Raw genomic sequence first — 15,283 nt, 5'->3', positions numbered from 1 at the left:
ATGGTATTTACACACTGTACCCTAGTCAAAATACACCTAACTATAAGCTTTTTCAAACTTTAATTGGTAAAATGTGTGTTAGTTGCTCGGTCATGTCCAATTCTTTGTGACGCCATCGTCTGTCCATGGAATTCTCCAGGCAAGAATACTGGAGTGGGTTGCCATTCCCTTCTCCAGGGGATCTTCCTGACCCAAGGATGGAACCCAGGTTTCCTGCACTGTAGGCAGATTCTTCACCGTCTGAGCTACCAGGGATTGGGTGAAATACATTATCAAAACTTAACACTTTGAAGAGTATATTACTTTTTCCTTTGGTCAAAATATACCTAATTATAAGTTTTCTCAAATTTTAATGTGTAAAATACTTTAAAAGTCGTAAGTCCTACCATTTCATCCCGTGCTTCTGTTTCTTTTCTCAAAGGAGGTTCAAACTGTAATTTGTCAACTGTAAAATATAACAGATATTCAGAAACTTTAACTTAAAGGATCAATCTTGAAAATGCAAAGAGAAGCATGTGTATTGGGGAGGGAGGTAGGGAGAGAAGAGGAAAAGACAAAAACTCTTAATTTTTTCACTACCAGAACACCCCAAAAGAAAGTAATAATTTGGTATTTTCCTAACAATTCTACTTAATTCTTGATTGGAATCAGGAAATTAAAGAGCAATTTTGTATATAAAAGATTTTTAAAAAACTAATTAAAAGTAGGTGAGAAAGCAAACACTTTAAGGATGTTTCTATCCAGGCTATATTGAAACTAATTTAAACTACAAGTTTACAGCAGGATGAAACCTCTAAAATTACTTATAATTATCTAAAAATAACAAATATTTGTCAAATGAAATATTACTATGGCATTCAGGAATCTAATATTATATTTTGATAAATGTATATCTGATCTGGCCTAATCAGACCAATTTTAGAATTACTTCTAATAGAGTAACTTCTTTTACATGATATATTCAGTAAATCAGAGAAAAGGATGACTTATTACCTACTCATGAAGTACACAGAATTTTAAAATTCTAAAATACAATGTGATTAAAAGACCAAAAAATTAAAATATACACACTTGCATTGTAGATATACAAGCTTCCTAAATACAATCTTGATAAACAAAATTTACTAAAAAAAATCTTTCAAAAAGGATCCAGTTATCCCTAAAAATAAGACTTATAAAGCAACACAGAGCACTTACATAATTCAGGACACTAAACAAAAACATTAAGTCATAAAATTTTCAAAGAAAGATATTTCATAAAATGTATTCTCTACTTTTCAAAAATAACATAAAGTAAAAAGAAATTGCTTATTTATAATGACTTAACATAAAAAAAACTTAATTTAAGAGCCATTACTATAATTCACAAAGAACCACTTCTCTCATTTGAGACAGAGATGAGTTGAGTTAAAGGTATTTTCCTTTTGGTTACAAGAAATAAAGCAATACTCTGCAAGGTATGTCAGAAAACAGCTAACACATTGCTGTGAGCTAAATGCAAATTTTAGTGATCATACAGTAAAAGGAAAGAAATGAATTTCCACCCAGAGGAAAAACTGCTGAATACTGTAGTAAAATCTAAGACAGGCCTTGAAAGGACTGAGATGACCTACCAGTTAATTTATGCTTCAGACACTCTTTAAAATAAAGAGGTCAAAATCCAGACATTTAATGTTGTATCATAACATCCAAGATACAATAAAAAAATGACTACAGAATAAGTAGAAAAAAAAATCATTACCAGTTTAAAAAACAGATACAAACTCAGAGGTGACACAACTGTTGAAATTAGCAAAGATGTACACAACAAGTAAACAGATGGAAATTCTCAGTAAAGAGATAAAAACTATATATGTGTGTATATATATATATATATGTATACATGTATGTATCATCCATCTATCCATCCATCCATCTATTTATCTATTTTTCTATCAATCTATCTACATCAATGAAAGTCAAGATCCAGAAAATAGAATATACGAAATAAAATTCACTGACAGGCTTAAATAACAGACAATACAACAGGAAAAAAGACCAACAAACTTAAAATCAGGGCAACAGAAACTAAACTGAAGTACAGAGAACAAAAACACCTTAGGTATGTTTATGGGGGGCAGGGAGAACAGAGCCTCAGTGACCTGTGAAGCAATATCAAGTGGTCTAACGTGTAATTGAAGTCCCAGAGGAAGAGAGAATCTAGGGCAGAAAAACTGAAGAAATAATGGCCCCAAATTTTATATAGCTGATAAAATATACCAACTTACAGATCTAAGAAACTCAATTAACACCAAATAAATAAAAACAAAAATGCATCCAGGTACATCACAGTTTTCACTACAAACTGGCACTTGCCCTCCCTGAGTCGGGAAGATCCCCTGGAGAAGGAAATGGCAGCCCACTACAGTATTCTTGCCTGGAGAATTCATGGACAGAGGAGCCTGGCAGGCTACATACAGTTCATGGAGTTGCAGAGTCAGACACAACTGAGTGACTAACACATACATCTGTCTCTACAAGGATTAAATCATGTGCTGCTGCAGATGCTGACTTGGCACACCCCCGGAAGAAGTTCAATGTGGAGAGCAGAAATGAGGCACCCCGTGCTGGGGGTAGGGCTAAGGGGCTGGCAGGACAAGTCATCAGATAGGTATTTTCAAAAGTCCAATCTTCTATCTCCTCATACCTAGAAAAGCACTAAAATCCTTCATGTTGATGACTGTTTCTTGTGAATAACAGAAGCTTCATGAGACCAGCCAAAACTTTCTACTAAAGTATGTGCTTGATTGCATGTATGCCCCCTTTACCAAAATCACAAATATACTGTCCTTCCCCCATAACTCTTTTGGAGCAGTTTCTCAGAGTTATTCGAGGTGCTGTCTCCCAGGCTGCAGTTCTCATTTTACCCCAAATAAAACCTAACTCTCATGTTGCGCATTTTTTTTAAAGTCAACAGTTGTGGCAACCACAAAGTGATTCAAACCCTCAATTTGTAGTTGACACTGTCAAATTGCTAAGAAAACAACAAATTCCACAAAAGTTTCATAGTATAATATCTATTAATCCAACTGATGCAATTGAATATTTTCTGTTTTGTGCCTTAGAAAAAAATCTGAATTGATGTCATGGATTGGGCTGCAACCTGCAGCTTAACAAACACCAATGTTGAGGAACATATGGGTATGCTATTCCATTCTGTTCCGTTCCGTCGCTCAGTCGTGTCCGACTCTTTGCGACCCCGTGGACTGTAGCCTACCAGGCTTCTCTGTCCATAGGACTCTCCAGGCAAGAATACTGGAGTGGGTTACCGTTTCCTTCTCCAGGGGATCTTCCCGACCCAGGTATGCTATACTTCAGATAAAAACTAGTTTTCCTGACAACAAAGGCTTTTGCTTTGGTTATTGTATATTATTTCTAGAATGGCTCAAAGGTTGTTTAAAAAGGCTCAACCTTAACAATGGCCAAAACATGCTGCTTGAGTTTGTGTTTCCTACCTGGGAAAATTCTAGTTACTTCTCTAGTAAACACTCCGTTCCGTTCAGTCACTCAGTCGTGTCCGACTCTCTGCGACCCCATGGACTGTAGCCTACCAGGCTTCTCCGTCCATGGGATTCTCCAGGCAAGAATACTGGAGTGGGTTACCATTTCCTTCTCCAGGGGATCTTCCCGACCCAGGGATCGAACCCAGGTCTCCCGCATTGGAGGCAGACGCTTTAACCTCTGAGCCACCAGGGAAGCCCTAATCTATAATTGTTACTAGGGAGGTTTTTGAAACAATAAATCTTCCTCAAAAATCTCTATCACCTTTATCATTCTTAGTCTTCATGTAAAATAAAAAGGACAGATGGAATTTTCAAACTTAACTTGGATAAACTTTTAGAAATTCTTAGACCTCCTGAGCCTAAAATGGGTTTTGTTTGTTTGGCTTGAAAGAACATGAGGTCAACTTCCTCAGGGTCCCATTAACTCTCTCTCAATAAACCCAAAACTGAGTATCTTATACATCGAAGAATACTGCCCCCAACTCCAGTTTCTACAATATCAAAGACTAATATAGCTGAGACTTGTACAGTACACAGTTTTATATCCAAACATATCCAAGCAGTGTTTCCTCTGAAATAATCTTTTCATGATTTAGAACTCAGAAACTGTCTTCTGGGAAACTTCTCTCTAAACTCAATAAATAGAATCTTGCCAGGTACTGTTAATAATTAATACAATGGTAAAACAGAGCAATGATCCTTGTATTAATTTGTCTTAATTACAGAGATATGGGCCAATTTAAATCAATACAAGATGGTCTCAGTTGGAAATCTCAAACTGGAGATGACAATATTCAGAAGTAGATGACTGCAAGAAGGCAATTTATACACAAATCTATTGAATCAAGTTGATGACAAAATGAAAAGAATAATTTGTCCAATTCCACTGGAACAAGAGGACAGAAGACTGATTTTCATACTTTAATGTGCATACTATAGCTCTTTCAGTTCAGTTCAGTCGCTCAGTCATGTCCGACTCTTTGTAACTCCATGAATCACAGCATGCCAGGCCTCCCTGTCCATCACCAACTCCCGGAGTTCCCTCAGACTCACGTCCATCGAGTCGGTGATGCCATCCAGCCATCTCATTCTCTGTCGTCCCATTCTCCTCCCGCCCCCAATCCCTCCCAGCATCAGAGTCTTTTCCAGTGAGTCAACTCGTCGCATGAGGTGGCCAAAGAATTGGAGTTTCAGCTTCAGCATTTCTTCCAATGAACACCCAGGATTGATCTCCTTTAGGATGGACTGGCTGCATCTTCTTGCAGTCCAAGGGACTTTCAAAAGTCTTCTCCAACATCACAGTTCAAAAGCGTCAATTCTTCAGTGCTCAGCTTTCTTTATAGTCCAACTCTCACATCCATACATGACTGCTGGAAAAACCATAGCATTGACTAGACGGACCTTTGTTGGCAAAGAAATATCTCTGCTTTTTAATATGCTGTCTAGGGTGGTCATAACTTTTCTTCCAAGGAATAAGCATTTTTTTATTTCACGGCTGCAGTCACCATCTGCAGTGATTTTGGAGCCCAGAAAAACAAAGTCTGCCAGTTTCCACTGTTTCTCTATTTTCCATGAAGTGATGGGACTGGATGCCATGATCTTTGTTTGTAATCAAGAAGATTACCTGTGGCTAAATTAGAGGAGTGGAGGCCCTGCGCACACTCTAATCTTATCAGCAACTTCACCCACTCTTGAACCACTGTGCTATAAAACTCCTCCCAGGTTGAGACACACAGTTGGGGCAGGAGCTCTCTGTGTCCTGCTATGGCTGGCAAAGCAATAAAGCTATTCTTTTCTGTCTCACCCAAAATTCTGTCTCTGAGATTTGATTTGGCACCTGTGCAGAGGCTGAGCTTTCAGTATCAACTGGACTCAACCAAAAAGTGGCTTTTCAGACAAAAATAATTTTTAAAAAACAGAAAATTCAGGTCATACACCACTATCTGGATCAGAATGAGACAATAATCTGCCTGACCATTCATCAGACTGGGAAGACAGACACAAATCCAAATGCAAAGCTGAGAAGAAACAATGTTTCTCCCAAGGATATACTGCATAGGTAAAGCATCACATGATGATCCCCTCTCTAAATTACCCATGGTTTCCTATTGAGAAATATCAGTCTCTAAAATCAAAGACGGTCAGAAACTTTGCTTTATTAAATCATATTTATTAAAATGAACCATTCCACTCTCACCTGGAAGATTTAAGTCACAGACAGAAGTAGCTTTAATTTCCAATGTAGATACAGACCATCAACTAAATGAGTTTCTGAATACAACATTTCAAGTTGCCAAAGAAACAGGCTTCTGAATCTATTTTTACAGTATAGATCTTTTCACACACATTCCTACTTTGCTTTAAGTTTTCACTTAAATTTTACTTAATTTCCACTTTCCCCCCAAACTCCCTAATTCTTCTTTTCCTACTTAATGAGATATTCCATGGTTCCTCTGGTGTGTGTTCTCCCTCACTGCAAGGAGTCAATAAATCTGACTTTGCTGGACTATACTCTGGTGGTCTTAGATTAGGCCAAGATCAGAAAACTGAGCACCAAAGAATTGATGTTTTTGAACTGTGGTATTGGAGAAGACTCTTGAGAGTCCTTTGGATTGCAAGGAAATCAAATCAGTCCATCCTAAAGGAAATCAGTTCTGAATATTCATTAGAATGACTGATGTTGAAGCTGAAACTCCAATACTTTGGCCACCTGATGCGAAGAACTCACTCATCGGAAAAGACCCTGATGCTGGGGAAGACTGAAGACACGAGGAGAAGGGGACAACAGAGGATGAAATGGTTGGATGGCATCACCGACTCGACATACATTAGTTTGAGCAATCTCGAGGAGCTGGTGATGACAGGGTAGTCTGGCGTGCTGCAGTCCATGGGGTCACAAAGAGTTGAGCAACTGAACTGAACTGATAACCATTATTTATGTCCACTAAAAACACACAGTAAGGATGATTACAGTAATCATAATAGCCCCAAACTAGAAACAAATAAAATGCCAGCCAAGTGAAGAATGAATAAATTGTGCTATAATCATACAATGAAACACTACATTACAGTGAAAACAATAAACTATTACTGGCACACATGACATGAATGACTTTCACAGACATAATTTTGAGCAAAAGAAATCAGGCAAAAGACGTGTATATTAGTTGATTCTGTATATCTGAAGATCAAGACCACATAAAAACCAATCTATAGTGATGAGACAAGAATAGTGATTAGCCAGGGCAGTGGGAAGGCGGGGGGATCCAGGGAGACGGGAGGGTGTTGATTGTGAAGGAGCATGAGGAATCCTTCAGAGATTCTGATAATGCTGATCTGGGTGGTGGTTTCATGAGTGTATACAAATTTAAAAATTCATTGTGCAGTAAAACACTTAAGCATTTTACTGTATGTAAGTTACTAGCTTAATTTAAAAAACTGAAACAAAAAACTAAGAACAGAACTAACAAGGTATATATAAAATCTATTAAACAAAAACAAAACTATGAAACACTCCTGATGGACACAAAAAAAGACTTGGGAGAATTTAAAGACAGACCAATAAAATGACCTTCAACTCTACCATCTTCTGTTTGGTACTTGCAGCACACAGGGCAAACTCCACAACAAAATCAGTACTCTGGACAATTATAAAAGAACTAAGCTTTGAGCTCTCTGAGGAAGCTTATTTTGATTAAGATGACAGAATATCATAAAGATGTCAATTCTCCCAAAGTTAGTGTACAAACATAAGGTCTCAGTAAAAACGCTGAGAGTGGTTTTTTTTTCAACTCAGTAGACTGATTCTTATGTTTTATGTGAGGAAAATATAATGGCCAGATACAATAAAAAGGAATTGCAACAACGTGTGTGTGTGTGTGTGTGTGTTTGTGCGGAGGGGGTGAGGGAAAATAGGAGGAGGATTATTTCTAATACATTTTAACAGGTATTATAAAAACATCATAATCAGAAGTATCTGACTGGCACAGGACTAAGTATATTAATGCAAGAGAATAGAATTTCCAGAAAAAGCCCTAAAATGTAGGTGGCACCTTAGTATATAATAAAGATGGCATATCAAATCTATTAGTGAAAACCTAAGTTTTTAATAAATAATATCAAGGCAAATGAGTAGATATTTAGAATTAAACTGAAGTTGAATTCATATTTCATACCTTATAGCAAATAATACCTTATATCAAAGATTTAAGTATTGATATTCTAAAAAATGAAACAAAAAAAACAAACAAACAGGAAAATCCTTTTATAACCTTAAAATCAGGAAGGCATTACTAAATACAACACCGAAAACAAAAGCTGTACAAAGAAAGATATATTTACACTACATTAAGTGAATACTATACAGTTGCATAAAATAAAGAAAATAGCTTTATAATAGCTTTATTTTAAAATATAAAAATAAACAGCTGCTTTTCTGTTTGGTATTTGAAACCCAGAGAGTTTGCTGGGGATAGTTTAAGAAGATAGCATAAAAAAGTATCAGCAATCTGGGACTAACAAAGACAGAAAATCTTGAATTATGAGTTTAACTATGAAAATGTGTGACTGAAATAACAGATATGGGAAAGACATTCTAACTCTCCATTGATCTAGATTTCCAAAGCTGCGTACAGAAAGCTAGAAATGTTTGGTTTCAAGAAAACAAAATACACATCTGCAATCATTCTAACTATCTTCCTCCATTATGGTTTATATTTTTTATTTAGAGCTTATTTTAATGTAAAATACTTTTAAATCTCTTTTGAAACAATTATGCACTTAAGTCAGTATACTCATCCTAAAAATTCTTTGTAAATCTGTTCTTCCAAATTAATGTGGCTAAAATGACAAATATTGTTAATATAACATTTTAATGTCAATGATTAATTTATTGAATAAAAATAAATTTCTCCTTTTAAATATGCATTTTAGAAAACATCCACCTTGGTGCTAATCTGACTTAAAAAACTGAAACCAACCCAAATATCCAACAATAGGGACTGCTGCTGCTGCTGCTGCTACAATACATCAACTCAATACAGGAGGATAAAACCATTAAATATAACTGTCACAAAGCCTAGACTAAAATATGGGAAATACTTCTAACTATATTAAGCAAAATTTTATGCATAGTATAAACTCAGCCGTGTAAAACTACATGTGAAAAAATTTCAAGGAAATTCAGCAAAATATTATCTGTGGGCTCGTGCTGAGTGATGTGATTATTGGCAATGTTAATTTTTTACTTTCTTCTTTTTGCAAATTTTCTGCAATGAACATGTATTACATTTATAATTAGAAAGTAAAAACTATTTAATTGTAAACCAAGGGAATTTCATTACAACCAGAAAAGCAACCCTTATTCCAAAGGTATCCCTGTTTATGTGTGTATACAGCCGCAGATAGCCTGGGATTTTATTATTACAAAAAAATCCCACAAGAACACCCAGCTCAACCCTCCAAAACCACCAATTGAAAATGTATACCAAACACATACAATTGATTTCTGAAGCTGTCCGTTCAGCTCTGGCATTCCTGTTTGTAGATCTAATGGTATGACGAATGACTGCATGGGGCTGTGAATATAAACATAATAACATACACTTAAAAGAATTCCTGTGACAAAGTTAGGTCAAACTTTCTCTTTTTAATTAAATTCTTATTTATTGACAGACATGACTACCTACTAATAAAGTGAATTGAAGGACAAATTTTTAAAAAAATGAATATGAGATACTTAAAAGTTAATTCATTTATTCCACACACATTTATACTGTATACACTAACCCTAGGGTTAGTGTGTGTGTATATATATATATATACTGAAGAGATGCAAGGAAAATCAGATGCAAATCTTATCCTCAAAAGAGCTTATAGTCTAGGAAGATAACATACACAAATATTTAAACACTAGAAAAGAATAAGTGGCATTCATTAAAATCACTGTTAATGCCCAGGGGAAGGAGACATGACTGCCATTGGAAGGGGTAAAGAAATTCTTCATGACAGAGTTGTAATCTAATGTGAGGCCTTGAAGGACAAGTAGGCATTGAATGTGCAGCAAGGTGGGAAAAGCATTTCAGACAGCACAAAGAATATGAACAAAGTGATGCAAGGAAAAAAAGGAAATTGTGGAGTGTTTAGGGGAATTGAAGCTGGTTATTATTTGAATGTAGTGAACATTAAGTGAAGAGATGACAAGCTGGAAAGACATTTGAGGGAGGATAAGCCAGATCATGAAAGGTTCTGAATGTCAGGCTAGAGCTCTCAATTTTATTTTCTTGGCAAAAGAAATTTTTGGAGATCTTACAGAAAGGGAATGCTATCACAAGAGTCAGCTTTAAGAGTAATCTGATGAAGTATGTAAAAGGGTATGGACAGGAGAAATACTGCACGGAGAGGGACTGATTTGCAGTAAACCAAGTGAGAAAGCTTTACTACTATTCCACCCTTTTGAATAAGCTCCTGATATTTTGAAACAATGCGTTCAGTTCAACCTCTATCTATTAAATTTCTGATGACTCACTCTCATTCACTAATGATTCAGACAACGGTCATGTGTCTTTTTCTCTACTTTAAGACCCACTATCATACCAAAGGACTCAAAAGACCATTGCACTGGATTAAAGTTTACTGACCTTATCTCTCAAGACATTCTACCACACTTCAACGGACTCTATACTATTAAGATCATATCCTGGAATCTGTCATCAGGTCTGATATATGAATTCACATCATACTCCAAACTTCTCATCCTTCGAGCTTACTGTCTCATTACTCCAATAATTTTTAAATGTTCACACCGAACCTCAAGTCCATCAATCCATTACTTTCTCATTCTCCTTATGCATTTCTTCTATCTTCATTTTTCTTCCTATCCACTTTAGATGTGGTGGTCCACAATTTCAAGCGACCCCTTGCATATATTCTAAATTTTTTTCTCACTCCCTGCCATCCTTTTCTACACTGGCATACCAAAATGACAACCCTGGAGGAATTAAACTAACTGGTTTATATCTGGGGTACCAATGACTGCTGGAGGAAAATTACACATTGAAAATTAATCTCTTCTGAGGCTTCAGTGTTGCCCCCAAACATTTCTCTAGTCATTTAACCCATCCATTCTCCTCAATGGGCTTCCCTGGTGGCTCAACTGGTAAAGAATCCACCTCCAATGTGGCAGACCTGGGTTCGATCCCTGGGTTGGGAAGATCCCCTGGAGAAGAGAAATTAGTATTTCTTTTCTTTTTTGTTAAGCTGAAATATTGATTAATGCACAATACTATGTTAGCTTCTGATGTATTACAGAATTTTTTGACATTTGTATACATTAAGAAGTAATCATCATTGTAAGTGTAGTAACCGTCTGTTCCCATACAAAATTAATGTTATTGACCATATTCTTTATGCTGTATAAAATAACCCTAATATAGATATTTATTATATAACTGGAGATTTGCATATCTTAATCCCCTTCACCTATTTTGTCCACACTCACAAGCCTCCCTTCTGGCAAACATTTGTTTCTTCTCTGTATCTGAGTCCGTTTTCATTTTATTTTGTTTTGCTTCTTAGATTCCACATATAAGTGAGATCATGTAGTATCCGCCTTTCTCTGACTTATTTCATTAGCATAATAGCTTCTAGAGCCATCCATGGTGTCAAAAATGGGAAGATTTTATTTTTAATGGGTAATATTCCGGGGCTTCCCTGGTGGCTCAGAGGTAAAGAATCCACCTGCAAATGCAGGAGATGTGGATTTGATCTCTGGGTTGGGAAGATCCCCTGGAGAAGCAACGTGAAAGTTGCTCAGTTGTGTCCAACTCTTTAACAGATTCTATACAGCCCAAGGAATTCTCCAGGCCAGAATACTGAAGTGGGTAGCCATTTCCCTCTCCAGGGGATCTTCCCAACCCAGGGATTAACCCAGGTCTCCCATATTGCACGTGGATTCTTTACCATCTGAGCCACCAGGGAAGCTCTGGAGAAAGAAATGGCAACCAAATTTAGTATTCTTGCCGGGGAAATCCTATGGACAGAAGAGCCTGATGGGATACAGTCCATGGGGCTGCAAAAGAGTTGGATACAACTTAGTGACTAAACAGTAACAACAAAGTAATATTCCACTGAATATATATATATCCTTTTTATCCATTAGTCCATCAGTGGACACTGAGGTTGCTTCCATATGCTGGCCCTCTCTCTTTTTTTCTTCTGGGATCCCTAGAATATGAATGTTAGTATAGTTGATATTGCTTCAAACGTCTCTTAAACCATCCTCATTAAAAAATAAACTCTCTTCTCTTTTTCCTCTTCAGCTTAGGTGATTTCCACTATTCAATCTTCTAGTTTACTGATCTGTTCTATATAACCAAATCTACTATTATTTCTTTCTAGTGTAGTTTTAATTTTAGTTATTGTATTCTTCAGTTCTATTTGGTTCCCCCTTATATTTTCTAATTCTTTGTTAACATTCTTACTATGTTCTTCCATCTCTCTCTTGCGTTCATTGAGTATCTTTATGATTATTACCTGAAACTCTTTTAACAGGCAGATTGTATATCTTTTCTTTGTTTAATTCTTCTTCTGAGGTTGTCTTGTTCCTTTGTTTGGAACATAGTCCTCAATTGTCACCAGCATCTATATCTTCAGGGGGACTACTAGTTGTCTCCTGCCTCTCCAAGAGGTTCTCCAAGATCTGCAGGTGGGTTTCTTTCAAATTACTGACTCTGTGCATGTGAGATTTTACACACGCCCTGTAAAAGCAGAGTCTCTGTTTCCTACAGTCCTCTAGTTCTCCTATACACAAGTCCTTTGAAGGATGACCTTCAAAGCCAGATTTTTTGGGGGCCCATCTTCCCTGTGCAGGACACACCAGATGGGGAGCCCAATACTGGTTTTGGATGCTTCACTCCTTGGGGAGAATTCTGCAAATGTAATTATCCTCCTGTTTGTGGGCTGCCTTTCCAGGGAGGTGGGTCTTGACTATATTATGTCTCTGCCTCTCCTACCCATCTCACTGTGGTTCGTTTTTCACATCTCCAGGTGTAGAAAATCTTTTATGCTCATCTTCAGGTCATTCTCATAGATACATGCAATTTGGTGTGCCCACTGGAGGATGGGAGCTCAAGGATGGGCGGAGGTGAGCTCAAGGTCTTCCTACTCCACTCTCTAGACAACACTTCCCAAGAAAGCCTATCAAGAAGTGTTTCTTCAAGATTAAGTCCTTCATTATAATCTAGATCTCACTTTCTCCCTCCTTTTCAGGGACTTTGCCTATTCATCTTGCTTCTCTAGATTCTTTTATCTCTAACCATTGGATCCTTTTCATAAACATCCTGTTTAAACTTTTTTTGCCCCATATAAAAAACAATCAATCAACAGCCAAAAAACAGAGAGGTAGAAGACAGGTAGGAGAAATATCAATAACCTCAGATATGCAGATGACACCACCCTTATGGCAGAAAGTGAGGAAAAACTAAAGAAAGAGCCTCTTGATGAATTCAAGTCAATGTATGGCAAAAACAACCAATATAATATTGTAAAATAATTAGCCTCCAATAAAAAAATAAAAAAAGAAAGTAAAAGAGGAGAGTGAAAAAGTTGGCTTAAAGCTCAACATTCAGAAAACTAAGATCATTGCATCCAGTCCCATCACTTCATGGCAAATAGATGGGAAAACAGTGGAAACAGTGACAGATTTTATTTTGGGGGGCTCCAAAATCACTGCAGATGGTGACTGCAGTCATGAAATTAAAAGATGCTCACTCCTTGGAAGGAAAGTTATGACCAACCTAGACAGCATAATAAAAAGCAGAGACATTACTTTGTCAACAAAGGTCCATCTAGTCAAAGGTATGGTTTTTCCAGTGGCCATGTATAGATGTGAGAGTTGTACTAAAAAGAAAGCTGAGCGCCAAAGAATTGATGCTTTTGAACTGTGTTGTTGGAGAAGAATACCTACCTCCAATACCTGGTATTGGAGAAGAGTCCCTTGGACTGCAAGGAGATCCAACCAGTCCATCCTAAAGGAAATCAGCCCTGAATATTCACTGGAAGGACTGAGGTTGAAGCTGAAACTCCAATACTTTGGCCACCTGAAGTGAAGAACTGACTCATTTGAAAAGACCCTGATGCTTGGAAAGATTGAGGGTGGGAGGAGAAGGGGATGACAGAGGATGAGATGCTTGGATGGCATCACTGACTCAAAGGACATAAGTTTGAGTAAACTCCGGGAACTGGTGATGGACAGGGAGGCCTGGCATGCTGCAGTCCATGGTGTCGCAAAGAGTTGGACATGACTGAGCGACTGAACTGAACTGAACTGAGAAGACAGACAAATTCACCCTCAACTCATTTTCTTTCATCTACTGCTCTGTCTTATTCCCCTCTTTCACAACTAAATAAATTTATCTTTCAAACCACTCCAATCTGGCTTCACCTCTAGTATTTTTAAGTTATCCTTTTAAAGTAGTCAAACATACCTAAATCCAAAGATTTCTTTAATGTAACTTCTAGGCAGCATTCTTTCTGAAACTTTCCTTCTGCCTCTTAATGCTCTTTATTATTCCTTTGCCATTTCTCTTAGGATACTAGATTTTTTAACTTAAAGGAGAAATTTCAGGAAGCTGTCCTAGGTCTTCCTCCCACTTGGAAATCTGATGCAATATAAAAATTACCATATATAAAACTGAACTCACCTTTCTTCCCAAATTTGATCTTACTCTAGTATTTCAATCTCAACAAGTGGCACTTTTATATTTATCCAGCTGTTCAAGTAAAAATTTGGGAGTAATCCTTTTATCAGACTCCACCCTCAAGTCTACATTTGGTCACCACTCACTCATATAATTCTTGAATTACTTCACTTTTTTCCATCCTTGCCCTACCATCCTACTATAAAACATCAGTATCCCTATTCTGGATAACTTCAAAAGTCTCTTAAGAGGACCTGAGGCATGAAATCATTAGTCTAAAGTCAGAGATCTTAAAAAACAAATGCATATCTGATTATATCACTCCTTTACCCTTTAAAGGCTTCCACTGCCCTAAGATTAAAGCTCTCAATTTTTTTTTTACTTGAAATATCTAGTTTATAATCTCATCTCCCACCAAATTCCTTCCTTTTTTTCCTGCTCTAACTTTTCTTTAGTTCCTAAAACATACCATGTTCCCTTATAACTAGGCTTTCAAACATGCTATTATTCCTTCTGTTCAGAACACTTCTGATCAGTCTCTTAATTACTATCTCTGTATTTAACCCTTCAGGTTTTCAGCTTACATACTGCTTCCACAGTGAGTCCTTTCCTGTCTCAAAAATATGCCTGCATAACACCCTGTGTTTCCCATTCCATAACAGTTATTACACTTATAAACTGTTTGCTGGTAATCTCTAAATTTCCATGGAGACCATTCTGTAAGCTCTTTGAAGACAGGGATTATGTCAATGTCATCCACTGTTGTCTCTTCAATTGCCTGGAACAAGGTTTTGTATTTCAAGGACTAAAAAGCATGGTGATATCATTAAACAGAAATACACAATTCCAAAGTAAGAGTAGACTTAGGAAACCTGGCAAAATATTGTGGGGAATGAAAGTGGAGTCTGGTTGTTTTCATAACCAGTAAAACATTAATTGGGGAATCAAGTAATATGCTATATTTAAGCAAAAACAATTTTAACAATTTTGATTAAGAGATTAAATTCATTAATTATAACAAGTCTGCGAATGATGGTTTAAATT

At 36.7% G+C, this 15,283-nt stretch overlaps 1 protein-coding gene across 3 annotated transcripts in view; it reads right to left on the bottom strand.

The window, feature by feature from the left end:
• Positions 1-15,283, bottom strand: part of MAP4K5 (mitogen-activated protein kinase kinase kinase kinase 5) — a 115,048-nt gene that overhangs the window by 36,823 nt on the left and 62,942 nt on the right. For all 3 annotated transcript variants that reach the window (XM_055436963.2, XM_055436964.2, XM_088839725.1), the window contains exons 13-14: positions 9,040-9,118; positions 387-445 (exon numbers count right to left, since the gene is read on the bottom strand). In XM_055436963.2, coding sequence (XP_055292938.1) covers positions 387-445; positions 9,040-9,118 — 138 coding nt within the window. The remainder of the gene's footprint in view (positions 1-386; positions 446-9,039; positions 9,119-15,283) is intronic.

Source organism: Moschus berezovskii, chromosome 9 (genome assembly GCF_049115385.1).
Source record: "Moschus berezovskii isolate FMDL1 chromosome 9, NW_MosBer_1.0, whole genome shotgun sequence".
Lineage (NCBI taxonomy): Eukaryota > Metazoa > Chordata > Mammalia > Artiodactyla > Moschidae > Moschus > Moschus berezovskii.
Note: the sequence above shows the minus strand (reverse complement) of the source record. Positions and strands in the feature narration are given on the sequence as shown.